This window comes from Strix uralensis, chromosome 6 (assembly GCF_047716275.1).
Source record: "Strix uralensis isolate ZFMK-TIS-50842 chromosome 6, bStrUra1, whole genome shotgun sequence".
NCBI lineage: Eukaryota > Metazoa > Chordata > Aves > Strigiformes > Strigidae > Strix > Strix uralensis.
This window is the reverse complement of record NC_133977.1, coordinates 20226057-20246272: the sequence shown is the minus strand read 5'-3', so window position 1 is coordinate 20246272 and position 20216 is coordinate 20226057. Positions and strand designations below refer to the sequence as shown.

Sequence of the window (20216 nt, the reverse complement as noted above, 5' to 3'; positions counted from 1 at the left end):
TTTCATCAACTGCATATCTTTGTGAAATGTGCATCTCCCTCATTTTCTGGCTTGTCTTTTATGTCAGTGCAGTAAGCACAATACTATAAAATTATTACATTCTGTACAATTGATTACACATAGGGGAGGACAATCATGAACTGAAACTGTAGAATTCAAATGTGATCTGCCTATGGCTATGCAACCAAATGAGACTGCAAGACAATCAGCCTCCATGAGTGACGCTTAACTGTGAAATGAATGACAATCAAACTAACAAAGAAAGGCACGGTATTCTTCAAATTCGGTGAGGCAGCTCCCGTGTAAACTACAAGAACCTTTGAAACTGAGAAACATATTTAGCCAGTACTGTTGCCTGTCTCAGTATTCGCACCCTGTGGGTAACAGGGGCAAGAGAACAAGCAACATAAACGATGCATATATAAATTATTTTATTTGAAACAAAAAGTTAAATCCTGTGGTTTACTTCGCTGGGAGAAGGAAGATGAGAAATTGTTGGTTTTGGCCTCAGTGCAAAGGATATCTGGAGGCTGCTGAGATTTCCAGTGAGTTTTACTTTCTAGGAAGTCACCTACCTCCTCACAGAGATCAAAATATAGGAATAATCTAAAAACTTCTTTCAACTTCTGTACACAATAGTAGCCAGAACATTTCTAAACCTATTGGGAATTTCTCTACATGTTAGGAAAATTCTCTTTAGTTAAGAGAAATCAAACAGATTTTGACTTTTTTGCATAAATGAAAGATGCTAATCTGAAACTCAAAGATTACTTTTTTTTTTTTTTTTTTTTTAGTAACTGCAGTGTAAAAATATAAAGAAATGAAATTAGCAGCTCATACTAAACTTCCAGTGATTCACAACCCTTTCAGTCAAGCATTTCATATGCGGGGTACCCACCTACAAACCTTTCAGTAAAACCACGTCAACTGGTTTACTCCTTTACATAGCATAAAGATATTTTTAGGAGGTGCCAATACCTCCTGCCTAGGTTAGGTCATCATACTGAAATAGCTACTGGTACTGTGAGAGGATGGAAACAACCAAGCCTGTAGAAACTTTAAGGGTAAGTTTTTATAATGCTGTTTTTCCTGATGTCATTTTCCAGATAAGGAAAAATTTGTTATGTGCTTAACTATGCTTTATTCTATACAAAATTCTTGCAGAAGACCCTTTTTTTTTTTTTTTTTAAACTCTGTTAATTTATGATGACAAACACCATTACAAGATACAGGCAACGCCTCTGCTTAAGAAGATACGAAGAAGTTTGTAAAACTTACTGCTCGGATTCGTTTTGGTATTCAACCAGAAATACACTAACCTACCCTCACTTTCAAAGGGTGAGTGCTGAACAGTCTCTGGAGAGCAAATCTTTTCGTTGCCTCTTTGCAGCGTCTCCAGGATAAAAACAATACGTGGAGACAAATAACTTCTTTTAGAAGGTCCTGGGGCGCCTCAGGCATACCCTGATACTTCTGCAGAAGTCGCTCTGTAAACGTCACATTCCCTCCTTTCCTTTCCTACAAAGTATTACAACCCATCAGACCAACAATCTCCCTCCCTCCCGGGCAGCGTTTCGGTGGCTCCCCCGCCCCCCAGCAGCCCCCAGGGCCGCAGGCAGACGAGACACCGCCCTGCGAGCGGCGGGCTGCGCTCGCGGCCCTGGGCCGGCGCTCGGCAGGCAGCGGGGGCGGGCAGCCGCGGCGGGGGGGAGGCCGCAAGCCCGCCGGGCGGCCTTACGTGAGGCCGAGAGGCGGTGCCGGCCTGCGCGCGCCAGTCACGGCTGCGCGCTGGCGCCACCACCCCCACAGCGGGCGGCGGTTCGTGCGCTAGGCCGGCAGCCGGCGTGGGATCGCGGAGGGCGGGAAGGCGCCGAGCTGAACGCTGGCACGGTTATATCTTATCTTCTCTCCCCTCCCCTACCCCACCTTCCCTCTCCGGCTGCACTCGCTCCCGCCCTTGTCCCCTCTCTCGGGGGGGAAGGGGCCGCTCGGCGGAGCGCGGCCCAGGGCTCGCGAGGGGCGGGGGGCGGGGGGGGAGGATGGCGGGATGGCGGGCGGTTAGGAGAAAGCGGTAACGGCCGCTGCGCGCGCGCGGCTGCCAGCCCGGCCCTCCCCTCCCCCTACCCGGTCGCGCGGTGCCCGAGCCCGCCTTCCCACCACGTGACCCCGCCTCCGCCCTCCCCCTCCTCTTCCTCTCGGCTCCATATTGGTTCTGAAGGAGGCGAGTCTGGTCACAAAATGGAGGTAACTGCCCGCCGCGTGGAGGGAGCGGGGCTCGCTAGGCTAAGCTGAGGCGAGGGTGGAAGGGGAAGTGGAGCAGCCGCCCCCCCACCCCCCGCGGAGGTAGAGCTGCTTTAACCGCCCGCCAGAGCCCCCGGGCGGGAAGGGGGAGCGCTGGGCGCAGCGGGCTGGAAGGCGGAGTGCGAGGGGTGGGGGGCACGTAATGGTGCCCCTCGCGGTTCCCGGGGCCGCCCTGCAGCGGCCGCCGCCTCCATGTTGCGTATCTGCCGCACTCCAGAGCCGTTCTTCCCTGCGACATGGCGCATTAGCCCGCAATGGCGGCCGCTGGCAGGAAGAGGGAGGGTGTGGGAGAGGCTGCGCTTCCGCCCTGCGGCCCCTCGGGCACAGCGACTGTGGCCGCCATTTTGCTGCGATCCAGAGCGTGGGTGGGGGAGGCCTGGCCCTCGGCTTGGGACAGGGCTGTGAGTAGCAGAGTCCCTATCTTATCCTGCGCGATACCGAAGCACTTAAGTGCGTATTCGGGCGAGAGTGGGGAGAAGTGAGTCCCGCATGTGCGTGTGTCATTGTTCTGTCCTCCCTGTGTGGCGTTCCACGTAAGCTACCCGGAGTAGTGCGCTAGGGATATTCTTTTCCCGCTCATTTTCCCGGGAACAGACTTTAAAAGTATTAAGGCCGTTCAGTATTGTACGCTGCTTCTTGCTGAGGAATGCTGGTACACGTTGCAGCACCTCCCTAACTTCCCTCCCCCCGGCCCACCACCCTCTTTTCTGAGGGGCGTTAGCACGTGTAGGGAGCTTTTGCTGCCCGGGGAGGTGGGGGAAGGCATCGTGCAAAGCTCTCTGCGCTTCTCTTCCCTTTCTCCGCTCCCCCAACTGCACATGCACAAGCGTCACGACATCGGGTGGCATCCTGCCATGATCCTGGTAGGCAACACGAAGAAGCAGTCTTGCACAAACCTTGGTTCAAATTTTCCTCAACTCGAATGAAGTCGAGATCAAATGCAGGCTAGGGCAGTCATCCACACCCTATCTGCAGGGAAATACTGTCATGATATCTCCCCACTGAGTTTCTTTCCTCTCTCCTCAAAACCTAAGTTTTTGCTCAAGTATTTAAAGTATGGTGAGCAAAACTGGTGCAGGTTTTTTGTGTGGTGGTTTGTTTTTTTTTTTATCTTGACCCCCTTCATTGCAAGATGAAACCTTACAAAATTGAGGATAGAGAAACTAACAGGTCACACTAGTTTCTGTTTCTACATTAAAAGCAGAGAAGAAACTGGATCCCTTAGTAAAACAGCTAAAAATAACTTCCATGTAAGCAATTGTTTTAGCTGCTTCAGGGTTGTTGAATAGTTTGACAACTGGGAGAGATGATGAGTTCAAAGCATTTGAACATACTTCAGTAAAGCTTGGAAACCCATCACATAAGTTATTAAGCTAATATCTTCTTGTTTTTTTCCCAGCAGACATTCCTATTGGCGTTGAGAATAAACTGCCACTTAGAGCTGAAAATCTGTTGTTTTGCTGCTTTAACTCTTAGGTTTGGCACGATACACTGTATGCACGTTAGGTCCAACTCCAGCTATTTACAGGAAAGACCAGTACATCTCCATAGTATTCTGAAGGGACAGGTAAACTGCCATCATGGGAATGTCTGTTTTGCCTGTTACCTTGTTGTCTCTGTAAGACAGTGGCATTATAAGTGCCTTTGAATAATGAGGCATCTTCTGGTGACTTTTTTCTCATCATAACAGATTTGTTCTGAGACTGCTTTCAGTTCTGTAGTTAACCTGCAATATACAAGTGTTTCAATGCTAGTTTAACTCAGCTGATGTTCTGAATATTTTTATTTAGAGTTGAATAGAGTTTTCTGTTGACGTTAAGTATAGAAAAAGCTAATGTTGACAGCTGTTTAAAACAATTTTCTAGAAGCAAAGTAGGAATGGGGCTGAACAGGGCTGTGTTCCACTTCAGCTGATGGTGTGCGTTAGCAAGGAGACAACTTTTTGACCATCATGGCCTTCAGAAGCCATCATGGCAGAGACCATGCCTGAGAGCTTTATGTTGGCCAGCATGGAGCCTCACTGGGAAGAGCAGCAGGTGACAAAATCAGATAGGGATTGTGTACTTTTCATTACTTAAAGTATTTAAATAGGCTTATCCCTTTCCTCCCTAACTATAACCAAATTTTTATTTTGCCATACAGTTATTTTTTAAAAGCCCTGGAATTCTTAACGTTCTGTTTCATACCTGCCGTGTATGACTTAAGGAATTGAACATCTCAGTATTTTAATACCTCTTAAGTCAAACTGATGTTTGATTTAAAGGATTCGAAGAGAAGGTTTAATGTTGTGTGGAAAGAAACTGAAGATAATACAAACACTTTGATATCACTTCATAAAACCTTTAAAATTGTTAATGCATTAAATCATGGTACTCATGATTTCACAGTTGAGTTTAATTTGAGGCTAAATTTTAACATATTAAATAATAATTTCCACTCTAAATAACAGTATATATTGGTCAGTAGTAGAGATCTGCCTGCCTTTCCTTATGCAGTATTTGCAGGAATCAAACTTAAAAACAACCCCCCACAACCCAAACAAACAAAAAACCCACGGAAATACACCCGATTGTGTAGTAAATATCAATGATCTTAATGTGGCACAAATATAGTTTTACGGAAGCATGTTATCTAGTTGACAGTGTTGTATTTTGGCTACTGTAATAAAGTTTCAAGAAACATCCAAAGTAGTGGTGAATTGTAGCCAAAGATACTAATACAATATGATAAGTTAACTTAATGATCTCAGAAAACTTGAAGTAATAAAGGCTAAAGGGAATGGAATTTTTTTGTTTGAATGCTTAGATACGGATTCATTCACTGAGTTTATCTTGTGAAATACTTGATTTTTGTAATGATATGTACATGACTTACCATTTATTGTGAAAAGTTGGGCATGTAAATGCAGAGTACAGGGTAGTAATCAAATATCTCACTTGGAAGCAAAAGTAATGCAGATGACTAGTGCTACAGATTGCTGAGGATCAACTGTTAACATTTCTGATGTTGCAAGAGTAGAATCGGTAAAGGATTTGTGCACTGGTGTTAGTGGAAAGTATTTTTCAATACAGAAAACATTTAACACATCCTCTAGTGTTCTAGTTCCAGGCTGCTGGATCACTGATTACAATAGGTTACACATAAGATAATTCTACTAAGTGGTATTTACAAAATGTTAAACGTTTGGGGTTTTAAAATCTACAGAAGTAGAATTTGATTTACGTAATGGGCTCGGGTATCAAAGGGGAATTTGCTTGCCCTGTACAAGTTGTATTCATGATAGTTGTGTAAGACAGAAATCAACAATAGGTTGTTTTCTGCAGATTTTAACATTAGTTTGTACCTAGTTATTCCAACAGTTGTTGGAATAGACCTTTATTAGGATAACAGATGTTCCTTCTGCAGCTCTTAATTGTGAGCAAAACAGACTGAGGATTTTTACCCTTTTAAATACTTACATTTTTTTCTACTTTCACCCCTCTCCATTTCCTCCTAAAGCCACACCCTGCGTTGCAGCCAGAGAAGGCCCTGCTTCACAGGAATTGGGGTAAGTACTGACTTATCCAACCTGTTTTCTAGGTTTCCTAGATCTAAAAGAAAGGCTGAGTTAGAGTACCCTTCCAAAATGGCTGCTCTTAAGGAAGAGAGAGATGTGGAAGACTACAAGAGGAAAGGAAGACGATCCTCACAGGTGAGAAGATTGCGTTTTTTATTAAAAAAAGGTAGCTTTAAGGGGAAAAATATTTTTAAAAAAATCAACTTAACCATTCTGTCTGATGTATTAATAGCTTTTCTTCTACCTTCTTCATCCCCATATTAGCAGAGTAACTTTTAAATTGCAGTCTATTACCATTTTAATGGGTGGGGTGTTAAGCATAGTGGGGAAATTTTGCTTTTCTAGTTTTCTGTTATAACAAAACTGATTAAATGTATGTTTGTGATTAAAGCAAGGTATAATTATTTTTTTTAAGAAATTCATGCATCCTCAGAGTATCAGCAGGAACGTGATATTCCTTCCTATCTTCAAAATCCTGTTTTTAGTGGGAATGAAGACAGGTTCTTTTTTTTTAATAAAAAATGGTTGCCTAATAGTCACTGCAAATGAAAGCGAGGCTGTACTAAGTAAAAATAACTGTTTTCTTTTGCTTCTAGCAGAAATACCGTAGACTGAATAAGGTGCGTAGTATAGAGAAGATGTTGGGGCTGTTCTGGGAGGATGGGAGCTAGTTACTTTGGGGCAGGGTGTGGAAATGGGAGGGGGGGGGGAAAGTCTTGATATCCTTCAGAAAATAAGCTCAATTTTAAGATCAGCAAAGAGGGTATTAAATATGTTTATATAGCTTGTAACTGAGACATTTTCTGATTGCTTATTTTGATTTATTTGCTTTCTAACATTACTTTTCCAGGGTGCCTGAATATTTTAGCTAGTTCAACTTTTCTGGGAATGATACACGACTGCAATGTGGGAGGGCCTATACACTTGAATTGAGAACAAACCTTGTTGAGTTGCATGTATCTGGTAGCGTATGGTTACTTTGTAGTATATACTTAGTATATACTAAGTATGATGTGTAAAGTCCTTCTGGAGGAATGTTGCAACTGTCTCGCTGCTTTGGACTTTGGGTAGAATGTAACTGGGTTCGCTGGGCTGCCTGCTAGGTCAGCTCTTGCAGCTTACAAAAGTAGCTTGCTCTGGAATGTACTTAAAAGCTATTAAGTTTCTAGAGAAGATGTTTCACAGAGAAGGGTGGTGGGGCCCCGGTTGCCTGTAAGCTTTCCCGTTCCGGGCGGCAGCCTGGGATTGGACTGCCTGCAGGTCGGAGCAGTCTCATTTTACAGCTTTAGCCGCAGATAAGCGTAGGTGTGGTGCCAGGCGTTCTGTGGACACTTGCAGGTGTTCGTAGAGGTACGATGCACAGGAGGACTTAAAACGGTGCTTTCAGAGCAATACTGCAACTCCAAAAGGCTGATTATTCAAAATCCCTGCCGTATGAAAGTCAAGTTTATAGCAAACTCAGAGCAAAGGCAGTGTGTGTCTGCAGCAGCGTTGTGGGAAGGTCGGGATTTCTGCAGAGAGGTGCAGTCAGACAGCGCTGAGTGGGGGGGTGTTAGGTGGGACGTTGGGTTTTGACGGCGAGGAAGGGTGATCGGAGGGAACCGCAGGCTCCCCCGCAGTGCCGGCCTCTCCCTGCCCGCCTCCGGGGCCGCCGACACTCCCATGGCGCCACTGCGGCGCGGGGACACGGCCGGCGGGGCGGGGGCTGCTGCGCGCGCGCCTTCCCGCTCCCCCGTGGCCCCGCCCCCCCCGGCTCCATATTGAGGGTGGAGGAGACGAGATCGCTCACAAAATGGAGGCGGTCGGCGCTGCGTAGAGCGTTGGTTTGAGGGAGGAAGTCCCTAGTCGAGGCCGGAAAGAAAGTTTTCCACCACTTCAGAGTCTATTAATATGTTTTTTAAACAGTCTTTTAAACTGCTTAGGGGCAGAAACAAAGCCTCTTGCTGGCTGCAGGCAGGCTGAGCACTCTTAACACTACCACCCCGCCCCCCGCCCCGACTGAGAAACGCTGCAAAATGGCGTGCTGGCCTGCAGTATCGGCTGAGTGGGAGGGAGCAAGCCTGCCGATCTTGTTGAAGCAGTGTGGTAATTAACACTAGGGAGGAAGGGAGAGATATGTTGTGCAAGGTTTGCTGCCCAGGAGAAGCTGCTGTTATAACTAGCTTGCAGCAGAAGGACTGAGAAACAACATCTTGTGTGACAGAGGACAACACTCTGAAAACCCTAGAGATGCTTAACCCCAGTGAGAACAAAATACATGAAAAAAACAATACCCTAAGATGATGTTGCCTTTTATTCCTGTAGAGAGTTTCTATAACATAGGTGTGTCCTGAGGATAATTTCTTTCCAATAGAAGAGAGAAGCTGTAGCAGCAAGTGTTTTTCTCCCCTATGAGAATGTCAGTTCATGTGCACAAAATAAAAATAAGCAGAAGAGGACTTCACTTTTCCTTTCAGGAGTGACCTGAAGAGTTCTGTGGTCATTCTTTTAAGGTAAAAGCAGTCTGAGTTGTCAACTGAAAACCCTGTAGCCTTGAGGGGTGTCAGGGCACTGTAAAAAGTCTTGGGGTTTTTTTCCTTATATAAGTTTTTGATTTTGGAGGAGTCTGAACTCTACAGTTTGAATAGTTCATAATAGATTTCCTTTAATATGTGTAGGAGAGTTTGAAACACGTAACGTTCCCAACTTTAACATAACCCTGATAAAAATGAAGTAGTGTCAGTAGATTTTAAAAAAAATGCAACTAGCAACAGAAAACAATATTTCACTTAACCCAAAGCAGTTTCTGTGTGCAGTAGGTTTGTTACCCTGTAAGATTTTAAGTTTGCATATAGTTATAAGGGAGATTTTTTGAGTTATACTTCTGTAGTCCAGACCACTTGGAAGATGGTAGAAAAGAAGCTTTGCTTTGTAGTCACAGGACCATTGACTGTCAATCATTTATATAACGTTCCTGTAGTAACAATGTTAGTGCCTTAAATAGAAAGTTGTTACTGAGAATGTTGGGGCTCTTTCTTGCTAAGTTTAGGAGGTGTAAGGGCATCCAGCCAGCTTTTCATAATCTTGGGCATTGTTTCCTGTAGTAGAACCTGAACGTTATAAACCACAGATTTCCTAAAGCAGTATATAATTCAGAAATTCTCTTTTGCCATGTATTGCTTCACAGTGTTCATTGCTCTTTAGGATGCTTGTGTTGCACTCAAAGGGATGTACACTTTTCTGACCAACACTAGCACCACCCCCGCCTTTATTTGAACCGTGGTGGAGGTTAAAGCACTTCACCTTCAGGTTTGAAGCAAGACATCTACGTGCAGAAATCTGGCTCTGGTTTTATGTAGTTCAGTTCTCAGGCTAATGCTGCATCTAGTCTAGGTTAACCCACTGCAGCAGAAACAGTGAAGCCTGTTACGCATTCATACTGCAGAACTGAAGTCATATGCAGCATAGCTAGCCGGCAGCATAACTGGCCAGCACCTTGTTGTGGAGTGTTTTACATGCACAAAAGTATCAGCTTGCTAAATAAGATCTTAATCTGGTTGCTTTTTATAAGGCTTCTCTGTCATGGGAATGGGAGAAAGTTGTAAAATAATGTTTCATAAACTCCTGTCAAACATACAGGGATATTCCCTCCCTATCTAAAAAACGTGCAATACTGAAAGAGAGCAGAAACACTAATGCACTTTGTAAGACCACTGTAATCATGCTATAGAAAACTGGGCTCTGAAAACAGCACATTTTAAAATGTGGCTGGTCATATATAGGTGATACTGTCAAGAGCTTCAATTAACTTGTTTGTTTTACGGTGCTTGTTAAGGTACCAGCCTTATTCCAGTAGTTGTATCTGCTACTGGTCATTGATCAGTCATTATTCAAGACATTTTTTTTATCTGTAAGTTCATGTTGATTCACATTTGAGAGGTATTTCCCATAACACTGAAAACCACATATATACTTCTACCTTCTTGCTTGCATGCATTCAACTTACAAAATTATCCAAGTACAAAATTCACAATTTCAAGTAATTAAGAATTGATATTTTCTTCAAAATGCATTAAAATAGCCTTTCAAAGTGGATATCCCAAAAGACTAGACACTCAGTTTGGGTGATAACTCCTTTTCTCTTGTACGCTGTATTTGAACTTCCCTTTATCTAGCAGTGCTTCGCTGCTAATCCCTACAGAGCAATATGTAACTTGAATAGACATCAAATGAATGCACTTCTAGGGGGTCAGGAGCAACCAAATTATTTAGTATATTGAAATCTCTTTACTGTTTGCATTTGAGCACTCTTTAAGTTGTTAGTGTTTTAATTTAAATCACACCTCATTAAGTGTTTACTATGCTGCTGTCTAAACCCATTAGAAGTCATTGTTTTTACGTAAATGTATTCCACCTATTTGTCATAATGTGAACAGATAATTTTTAGTAATTCTGTGAAATTTTAACTGTAGCTTGTATTCAAAATAAGTTTTTGATTTTTGTTTTTGTAGGGTCATGAGCCAAAAGAGCCAGAGCAGTTGAGAAAGCTGTTCATTGGAGGTCTGAGCTTTGAAACAACAGACGATAGCTTGAGAGAACACTTTGAAAAATGGGGCACGCTCACGGACTGCGTGGTAAAGTGTCAAATATTAGTTTGTGATTTGAAAGAATATAGGTACTTAATCTAGTACAGAAATGCAGAGTACGCCCTGTGTTTTTGCAGGTGATGAGAGACCCTCAAACAAAACGTTCCAGAGGCTTCGGCTTTGTGACTTACTCTTGTGTGGAGGAGGTGGATGCTGCCATGAGTGCTCGACCACATAAGGTTGATGGACGCGTGGTTGAACCAAAGAGAGCTGTTTCGAGGGAGGTAAGTTAGTGTTTCAGTTAACCTTATTTCCTAATCTTTACCTAATAATTTAAAACACTGACTGGCATTTTTTGGCATTACAGGATTCTGTAAAGCCTGGGGCACATCTCACAGTAAAGAAAATATTTGTTGGTGGAATTAAAGAAGATACAGAAGAATATAATTTAAGGGAGTACTTCGAAAAATATGGCAAGATTGAAACCATAGAAGTCATGGAAGACAGGCAAAGCGGAAAGAAAAGAGGATTTGCTTTTGTAACTTTTGATGATCATGATACAGTTGATAAAATTGTTGGTATGTAACTCCTTACTGAGAAATGACTTACAGGATAAAAGTGTAACAAGATTTCAGAACAGCAGTGTGTGGAATGTAAAATGTTGGTATAATCAACTGCTTTCCTATTGTAAGAGATAGGGTAGATTTAATGTTCCTTTTAAAAATGTGGTCATGCCTTAACAGTAGCTTCCTATGAGAGTTACAGCATACTGATTTCAATGATTTGATTTTTCTAACTCCTATTTCACAATTTTCTCTAGTTCAGAAATATCATACTATAAATGGACATAACTGCGAAGTGAAAAAAGCGCTCTCAAAACAAGAGATGCAGACTGCTAGCTCTCAGAGAGGTGAGTTTGGAGTTGTGCATGGTTATTTTATGTAACTGGCTTTCAATTAATGTAATTTAAGTAAAATATTTTGTAGGTCGTGGGGGTGGCTCAGGCAACTTCATGGGTCGTGGAAACTTTGGAGGCGGTGGAGGGAACTTTGGCCGAGGAGGAAACTTTGGTGGAAGAGGTAAATGACTGGAATGTTTATATAGAATGTGATTCTTTTTTTTTTTTTTTTATTTCCTATGTTGGTTGGCTTAAACACTTAACACGTGTTTTCAGGAAAATATTCTCATCTGTTTTGTGTTCCAGGAGGCTATGGGGGTGGTGGTGGCGGTGGTGGGAGCAGAGGAAGCTTTGGGGGTGGTGACGGATACAATGGATTTGGTGATGGTAAGTGTACTGTTCACTTCCCACCCCCCCACCCCCCCCCCCATTAAAACCAGCTGTAAGTCTTGCCTTTACCTTGGAAGTGAAGTCTACTTTGGTGATAATGTTTTCTACATTGTAGAGCTGTGACGAGTTAAAGGTTTTTTGTTTTCCCCACAAAATGATGGGTGGAAAAAACATACTGCTCTCTCTATTTACCATTTAAATAACCTCATGTCATGAGGTCATGCAGCAGCTGTTCATGATGATTGAAAACTAAATGAAGATTCTGGTGTCAGTTGAGAGGACTAAAACTGAATAAAGCAGTGACCAGCTGACATACCAGAAATCTTTTCAATCAGCTCTAAGACTTTTTGTAGCTCAATAGTATCTTTTTCATGGTGAAGTTTGGATGAGTATCCAGACTGCATCTGAAGAGAACTGTGGAGATTACCAAATGGCTGGGGAAGTAGCCTTTGGGGGGAGGGGGGAAATAAATGAGGGAGGTAGCATGTAGCTACGTACGTTGTGATTCTTTAACCAGATATATGTAGTGGTGTTGAGTTCCTTGGAATTATTTCCCAGTTTGGAACTATTCCATCAAAATGTTGGGAGACCAGATCAGCATCTGGAATACTAAGTCTTTTGGATATGCATAATCACGTAATGATTAGAAAAAAAGAATGTCCAATAGCTTAGACACACATGTAAATAAAGCTGTACATCTAGATAAAAACTGTAAACCAGAATTCTTTTGAGGGCTTTGCGTACTTCAGTTAGTTCAGTTCAGAGGAATAAAGAGGATGAGACACGGTACTGACAAAGCCATTTGTGTGAAGAGGCAGTTTTACATGTAATGGATGGTGGTGCTGGTAGCAGTGTGTCTGTATTTCCTGTGAGCCATAATGAACTTAAGTATCATGTTTCAAGGGTATACATAAACTAATGGGATTTTTTTTGTTCAGATTAAATAGTTTAGATAAATGTTGCAACTACAATGAATACAATACATGGCAAACATTGTGGGATGGTTCTACTATGTGTTTTTGTTGGTGGGTGTTTTTTTTTGTTTTGTTAAATAGACCTTTCCTTACCAATGTTTAGCTTTGGTGTATTTAGTTTGACTACTCTTTATTCAAAGGTGGCAACTATGGAGGTGGTCCTGGCTATGGCAGCAGAGGAGGTTATGGTGGTGGCGGAGGACCAGGATATGGAAACCCAGGTGGTGGATATGGAGGTGGTGGAGGAGGATATGATGGCTACAATGAAGGAGGAAATTTTGGTGGTGGTAAGATGACAGCTTTAATTGGACGTCCATGTTTAGGCAGGTCTGAGTTGTACAATGCCTGAAGTATGATACTACATAAAATGAGTTGCATAATTAGGTCTGAATGTAGAACGGAAAGTTCTTTTTCCAACTGGATCAGCTTTTATACGTTATACAACATTGTTTTGCCCGGAACTTATTTTTCAAAAAGCAGCAGCTATAAATCTCTGGTGGTAGAGTGGGAGAATTTTGAAGCTTTTGACCATTTGCAGTATGCTGTTGCCATCAGATACCAGTTCACATCATGTAGATCTCCTCCTTTGTGAGGACTATAAATCTAAGTTTTGCTCCAAATTTGGGAAGTTAAGCTGCAAAATCTGCTGCATACTTTGTTATACCCTCTGATGTGTATATGCAGTGTGCCTGTTACAGTTCTATCACTTTTTGGAGTAAATAGATTGTATGTAGTTTACATTATTGTCATACATGCAAAACGGTGGGCAGTGGAAGAATGCCAGTGAAACTCATGTGCTTCTCTGAGTTTGGAGGCCTTAAATTTGGCTGATCGTGTTCAAATTGCCTACTCAAATCTATAAATTTTCTAATGTCATGTGATGTTTTCACCTTCAATGAAATAGCAGTTTCTAATCCTCAGAATGCTCAGGGTCTTCTGTGATTTGTGCATTGTGAGTAGAGATAGCATGTGGAATGCTTGCAATTCTATTTTACATTGTTTTAAACTTAAAATTTACACTGGATGTCATAATTTTGCAAGCGTTCAACACTTCACGTGTTGAACAAAAGTGGCTTTATAAATCTGTATTTGTTTCAGGTAATTATGGTGGAAGTGGAAACTACAATGATTTTGGCAATTACAGTGGACAACAGCAGTCTAACTATGGTCCCATGAAAGGTGGTGGCAGCTTTGGTGGCAGAAGTTCAGGCAGTCCCTATGGTGGTAAATGTGATTTTGTACAGAAAATATTTTTTGGGTTAAAATTTCTTGTTACTCTTGTATTTCAATAATACACCCTGTTTTTTGCAGGTGGTTATGGATCTGGAAGTGGAAGTGGGGGCTATGGTGGTAGAAGATTCTAAAAATGCTACCAGGAAAAGGGTAGGTGTAATGCATATTTATAATGATGATTAATAATGTACAACTGTTCACTGAGAGTAATAATTTTCTTATCCTGTATTCAACAGGCTACAGTTCTTAGCAGGAGAGAGAGCGAGGAGTTGTCAGGAAAGCTGCAGGTTACTTTGAGACAGTCGTCCCAAATGCATTAGAGGAACTGTAAAATCTGCCACAGAAGGAACGATGATCCATAGTCAGAAAAGTTACTGCAGCTTAAACAGGAAACCCTTCTTGTTCAGGACTGTCATAGCCACAGTTTGCAAAAAGTGCAGCTATTGATTAATGCAATGTAGTGTCGATTAGATGTACATTCCTGAGGTCTTTATCTGTTGTAGCTTTGTCTTTCTTTTTTCTTTTTATTTTCCCATTACATCAGGTATATTGCCCTGTAAATTGTGGTAGTGGTACCAGGAATAAACAAATTAAGGAATTTTTAACTTTTCAATATTTGTGTAGTTCAGTTTTTCCACATTTAGTACAGAGAACTCTATAACAGAAATAAAATGTAGTTTAGGGTGTTTCCTTGTTAGTTAATAGAGAGGATTAATGCATTTCTCAATTACTATTTTGTATTAATTTAAAGTTAACAATAGAAACACCTATTGATTTGCAGTCTTAAGGGGTCTAGTCTCAGTGTATATATGTAACTGTCATTGACATGAGTTACATAGGCATACAGAGGGAAAACATCTGTATGTTGCATTATAGTTTGTTTAGATGTATAACTAGGATTGAGTTACTCAAATTAGTGTTTGTGAATTATAGAACTAAGCTTTACCTTAATGAAAATTTCAAATTACTTTTTGGTTTGTGCATATTTTTTTAATTTGTAGTTCTGTATTAGTACTAGCGCTTCAAGAAAATAAGGCATGATAAATATTTTAACAAGACCAACTTTAGACACATTAAAGCTGTCTCCCGTCTCATTTGAGATGTATAAGGGATAACTGCAGTTGCTTAAGTCTTGGGTGAAGAGAAAAAGAAACTTGCTTTTTACCTTTATATTTATTGTAATTCCCGAGAAGTTAAGGTGGGGGGGGAATCAAGTGCCTGTTTCCTTGGGATATACAATGATTCTGTTTCAATAAAACTATACTTTGGGGAGGGCGGCTTGGAATTTTCATCCCCTTCCTTTGTCCCCATTTCCCCCTCCCTCACACCAGACTGTGCTGTTTCAATTAAATGAGGCGTCATAGTGAGAGTAACAGGTGTGTTCCTCACTAACTTAATGGCTATATACTTTCTTGCATGCACCCTAGGCAATTTTCTGGACACATTCTTCTGACTGGGAGCCAAGGGTAGCACAGGTGTAATCACTGACAGTCCCAGGTAACGCGTTCCAAAAGCCCGGTCACGATGGGCTCTAAGTAGTATAGTTCTCAAGCTTTTGCCCTTGCGAATGTCTGCGCTCAGCTGAGAGCTCGAAGATAAAAACAAAACACGATCTAGTTGTACCTTACTGACTAGAAACACGTCCCGCAATGTAGAACGGTACAGTCTTGGGTCTCCACAGGTAGAACAATAGCGTGTTGCCATTTGATCTGATGCACTGGAGTAGCAAATCTTATCAGCACATATGGCTAGAAATTGTACCTCATTCTCACTTCTGACCTCCAAATTAAGGCACTACAGTCTGTCCTCCTCTCATCTGACGTGAATTCTCTCGACTGTTGCCAGGACAGTGCTTTCTGTCAATTCAGACTCAGAAGAGTAGGGACCCAGTCAATAGAAGAAATGCTCAGACACTTGACAATACGGTATTGGAATTATTCACACCTGATTCACTGCTGGGTCAATGTGCAGTATAAGGTAAATGCGATTCCAGTGTAGGAATGAATCTGCAAAGATGTATGAAATGGCTCAAGGCATAATCAGTCATATTAATAATGAATTATAATTTTAAGAAGTAGTAGAAAAATGAGTGTGTTGTTTGAAAAAAAAAAAATTAAACAATGTTATTTAAACACTGTTATTGGAGTGTATTTAGACTGCAGTACACTAAAACAAGGAACTGGTGTCAAGATGGTAGCCTCCAAACTGGATTTCAAAGTCTGCTTATTCTTTTCTGTGGAGTTTAAAAATATCTCTAAAGTTAAAGCAAGAATTGGTGATTTAGTGAACGCTTTTGTTGTTGTACATATTAATTTGGGCTTGGGGTGGGGGTGGGGGCTGTATTTCAATAAAGGCTTTTTTTAAACAACCCATTTGGAGTTTGAAAACACTGGAAACTAAACCACAACTCACTAGGGAGTGAGCCACCTAACTACCGACTTGCTTTGTACGTTACTATGCTTAGAAGATGTGTAGACTTGTACGTGGGGCCTGCATCTGATTGCAGGGACAACTGGAGGATGGGGTTGGTGTCCCTTCTGACAATTGATCTGGTATTTCTAAATTTTTTTAGAATGTATTGACAGTGTTCTTTTTAACAGGGCCTCTTGTAGCTGTACTGTGACAACAATGTTAACTTTGAAAAATAGTGTCATAATAAACTTTATGAACAAGATCTGTATGCAACCTTTTAAGAGATGGATGTAAGTGACCGCTTTGTAGGTGGGTGGGGTAGCTTAGCTGTTGTTTGTGACGTGGAAAAGTGTAAGCCGTGAGGACAGTGATTAACCAGCTTTAAAGAACCTAGGATGTACTTCTTTGATCCATACTTTGCTAAGGAGACTCGTAAGACAGGACTTCAGCAGCCTATTGAGTATGGAGAAGTCAGCATAATTAAAGAATGACAAGGCAGCAGGAGCAACAGCTTCAACTTCCAGAAAAGTGAAGGCATAAGATACTGTGCTGATAGTGAGCAGCTTTCCAAAGGCTAGTTAAATCTGCTTATCACAGCTGAAATATCGGAAGAAAGTCTAGCAAGAGTTCTTCACCTTTTGGAACCTCCTTGAGTGATAGCTACTTGAGTTGACTCAAAATCAATAGGTCTAGCATTTAGACCTGAAAGGAAGGGCAATGAGCATAGGTAAGGTTTGCCTTTAAAATTTTTCATGAATTATAAAGAGTAGTGGGAGGTTTTTAAACAAGGTAAGAGTAATTTCTTTAATTTTCAGGTTGAATGAGAAGCTGCTGCTTGACAAAATGGGGAATGTCTTGCACATCTTCTTCAGTTGAAGGTTTCTGACTGGGTAAGATTTGTAGCGTATAGTAAAACACTTGTTTAACTCTTACTTCCTTCTAGACTTTCCTTTGCCAGCCTTTTGATACCAAGGAAAGTATTAAGGAGCAAGTATTCCAGCATATGTCATCCAGTGTTTCCTGTTCTGGATGAGGGTTGTTTGCTGGCATAGTTGCTATTCAAGAATCTTCTGTTCCTGGCAGGTACAAAACTGTCCAAGATCAAGACAGAAATGATAAATGTGTTGAAATGCGTGCTCTAATTACTGTGGGGAGTGTACTGTGGGGGTTTGGAGAAATTGTTCCTTGCCTTGTAATAGAAAGAGACACCTCACAGAAACCCGGGAAGGTGAAGACACAGAAGCGGTTCATCACAGTTCTCAGTAGTGGGTGATCCACTGCTGCTGCAGTAATTGTGTAAAGGCACTTTGCATTGGTTAGAGCAGCAATTTCCCTCCTAATAAATTAATCTTGGCTTACCAGGTGGGTTTGTATTTATCTGTACAAATCAAGAGTTACCTTTCACATTTTTGGTGCTTTCAGGCAGGGTAGTTTAGTGGAGGCCAATACTGTCACGTGATACCCAGCTGAAAGCACAACAGCATTTATACAGATGAAGGCAATAAAAGACATTTTCATGGAATCTGCTTTTATACACATTGGTTCTTAACTCTTGGAACATGTGTTTTGTTTTCTGCATCTTTGATGGTTACAGATCTAGGGTATTTTTAACTCCTTTTATATAGTAGTCTAGTACCTATTTAAACTTGCTGATACATTTTTGAGTCTCTGCATTATTTTTGTGAAGTCAATTTCTATTTTAGTGTTGGTTATGCTTCAGTTACTCAGAAAATAAAGTCAAATGGAACCTGTGCATTTCAGTTCAACCTGGGGCTTAGGCATGTTCACAGACTGATTGAAGTATTTAAACTTGTTACCTGCTGTCTCTAAACATCTAGAAAGCAAACTCTTAACATGGTAACGTACTTTGCAAGTAATTTACAGTGGGAAGGTTGAGATTTTCATATAATCTGGATCTACTTAATGGAAATCTCACAATGACTAACTTTTAAATATGTTGATCAACATTTTTGCTTAGCCAAAGTTGAGCCGAAATTTGAAACTGCTGCAGTAAGGTCACAGTCTGTCCTTAGTGTAGTGTGCCAGACAGCTTGTCGCCAAGGTGACAAGCTTGCTTTCTTACACATAGAGGTGGAAAACCTTTGCTTTTCCTCTGCTGGGCAGAGTTGCCTTGTGAACTCACCTTAGGCGTCTATCTGTATGTAGCAATGAGTAATGGGGAAAAGTATTCACGTGTCTCATGGTTACTCGGTTGAGGGCAAATGCTTTTGTACTGGGTGGGGGGGTGGGGGTGGGCAGGGGGACGGGACACACAACACGGACACGGACCATTACAAATTTTTAACAGTAAAGTCTTGAAAATGTTTTAACAAAAGCAAGTTCTATTGCATCCATTACTAGGTCTGCGTATAGAGCAAAGCTCTACCTTTCCTTAACGTGAGAGGACTCCGCATTGCTGCAGACTTCTGTGCTCTGGAGGGGTCTTTTTGCACCATACATAGAACTAGGCACTGTTGGAGTTATTATCACACTTGGATTTATAACAAATTATAACATAGATTAGACTAATTTGCTTAATTATTTGTATGCCAATTTATTCAGAAATAAACCTTGTCAGAGATCCTTAAGAAGTACTTGGTCAAGTGTATGTCCAAGAGGCACTTCCAAGAGTTAAGAATATTGTTTTGTGGCTGGGTTTTTCTATAGTGGCTGCTATTGAAAATAGCAGCTGTAAATGGAGATGGAGATGTAAAGATGTAAAGTTAATGAAGCATTGGTCCCTAAGCTGCAGCTCTACGGAAGTTTATTTGATATTTAAACCTGTGTGTTAATCTAAAAGCAAATGGTACTTACAGGTAGCAAAAATGTCCCCAAAAGGGGCCTAGGTTGATGCAGATGTGATAAGCGGTTTGTGATTACAGAATACTGAAACTAAGTACAGCCTCTTAACTTTGATATCCTTTAAATTTTTAAGGCGGGAAGGGGAATGCTCCTAGGCTTTCAAGCGTTGATTGTGTGATGTACTGACTTGCTGTCTTTGATTCCTGTGTTTAAGACATGAACGTGTTTTCCTATACTGTCTGTACTGCGGTGGAATGTTCACATACATATTGGTCTGTGGTCTCTGACAATTTTTTGTTTCTTAAATTGTGTGGAGCATGAAAGATCTTGAGTATCACTAAAATTCAGATATCTGATGGATGATTCTTTCTCTGCTGTGGGTGCTACAGGTTGACATCTCTATGTAAGATTAGCTTTTTCCTGAACTAAAGTAATCCAAGTATCTCCGTAGAAGAAAAATGGCCTTCATGTAGAAGATAATATCGCAAGATTGGAAACAGAATAATGTAATAACTGGCAAAGACTTCAAGAGCAATGGTGCTAGTGTGCTGAAATCTTAGAACTTGTTGTTAAACAAGTTTAAAAATAGCATGGAAATTAAAAATTTCAGTATAGTCCATAATGGATTGAAATTTGTTAAAATATGTCAATTTTGTATCAGAATAAAGTGTATATTGTCAAATGACTTACAATCTAAAATGCGTTGCCATCACCTTTTTTTAGTGCTGTGAGGAACACAAAGCCGTCTTAAATTATTGCAACACATTTGAGTTACAGGATCATCTTTCCAACTTGGGACTGCAAGTCACCAGACCTTGGTTCAGCCCAGCTCCTCAGCTTTAATAGTTATAAAACTGAATGTTTTGATCAAGCAATGTTCTCCACGTTGGAGCCTTGTTGAGTGTATGAGGTTGGCATTGTGATGCATTAGACTTGGCAGTGTCACTAGTCACTCTCAGGTTTGGGAACATACTCTGTACCTCATCATAATAAAATGAAGGATATAGTTTGCAATCTGATGTTTTCACATATACCAAAATAGTGTGGAATATTTTTTTCTTCAATGATGTTGAGTGTTTCACTGC

General features: G+C 41.3%; 1 protein-coding gene across 31 annotated transcripts in view; it reads left to right on the top strand.

Moving 5' to 3' along the window:
* HNRNPA3 (heterogeneous nuclear ribonucleoprotein A3) overlaps positions 1–19830 on the top strand; it is a 127751-nt gene extending 107921 nt beyond the window's left edge. Inside the window, exons 1-15 of one of the 31 annotated variants that reach the window (XM_074873126.1) lie at positions 2510–2779; positions 5881–5992; positions 6454–6477; positions 10348–10470; positions 10560–10706; positions 10790–11000; positions 11243–11332; positions 11394–11501; positions 11597–11707; positions 12825–12971; positions 13783–13908; positions 13996–14067; positions 14154–16619; positions 17145–17219; positions 19521–19830. In XM_074873126.1, coding sequence (XP_074729227.1) covers positions 2556–2779; positions 5881–5992; positions 6454–6477; positions 10348–10470; positions 10560–10706; positions 10790–11000; positions 11243–11332; positions 11394–11501; positions 11597–11707; positions 12825–12971; positions 13783–13908; positions 13996–14048 — 1476 coding nt within the window. In that variant the 5' untranslated portion in view covers positions 2510–2555 and the 3' untranslated portion in view covers positions 14049–14067; positions 14154–16619; positions 17145–17219; positions 19521–19830. Of the gene's footprint in view, positions 1–1722; positions 1891–2093; positions 2245–2334; positions 2780–5799; positions 5993–6453; positions 6478–10347; positions 10471–10559; positions 10707–10789; positions 11001–11242; positions 11333–11393; positions 11502–11596; positions 11708–12824; positions 12972–13782; positions 13909–13995; positions 14068–14153; positions 17057–17144 lie in introns of those variants that run through there. The other 30 variants (XM_074873125.1, XM_074873124.1, XM_074873146.1 and 27 more) reach the window with 30 other exon arrangements.
* Positions 19831–20216: the final 386 nt, after the last annotated feature.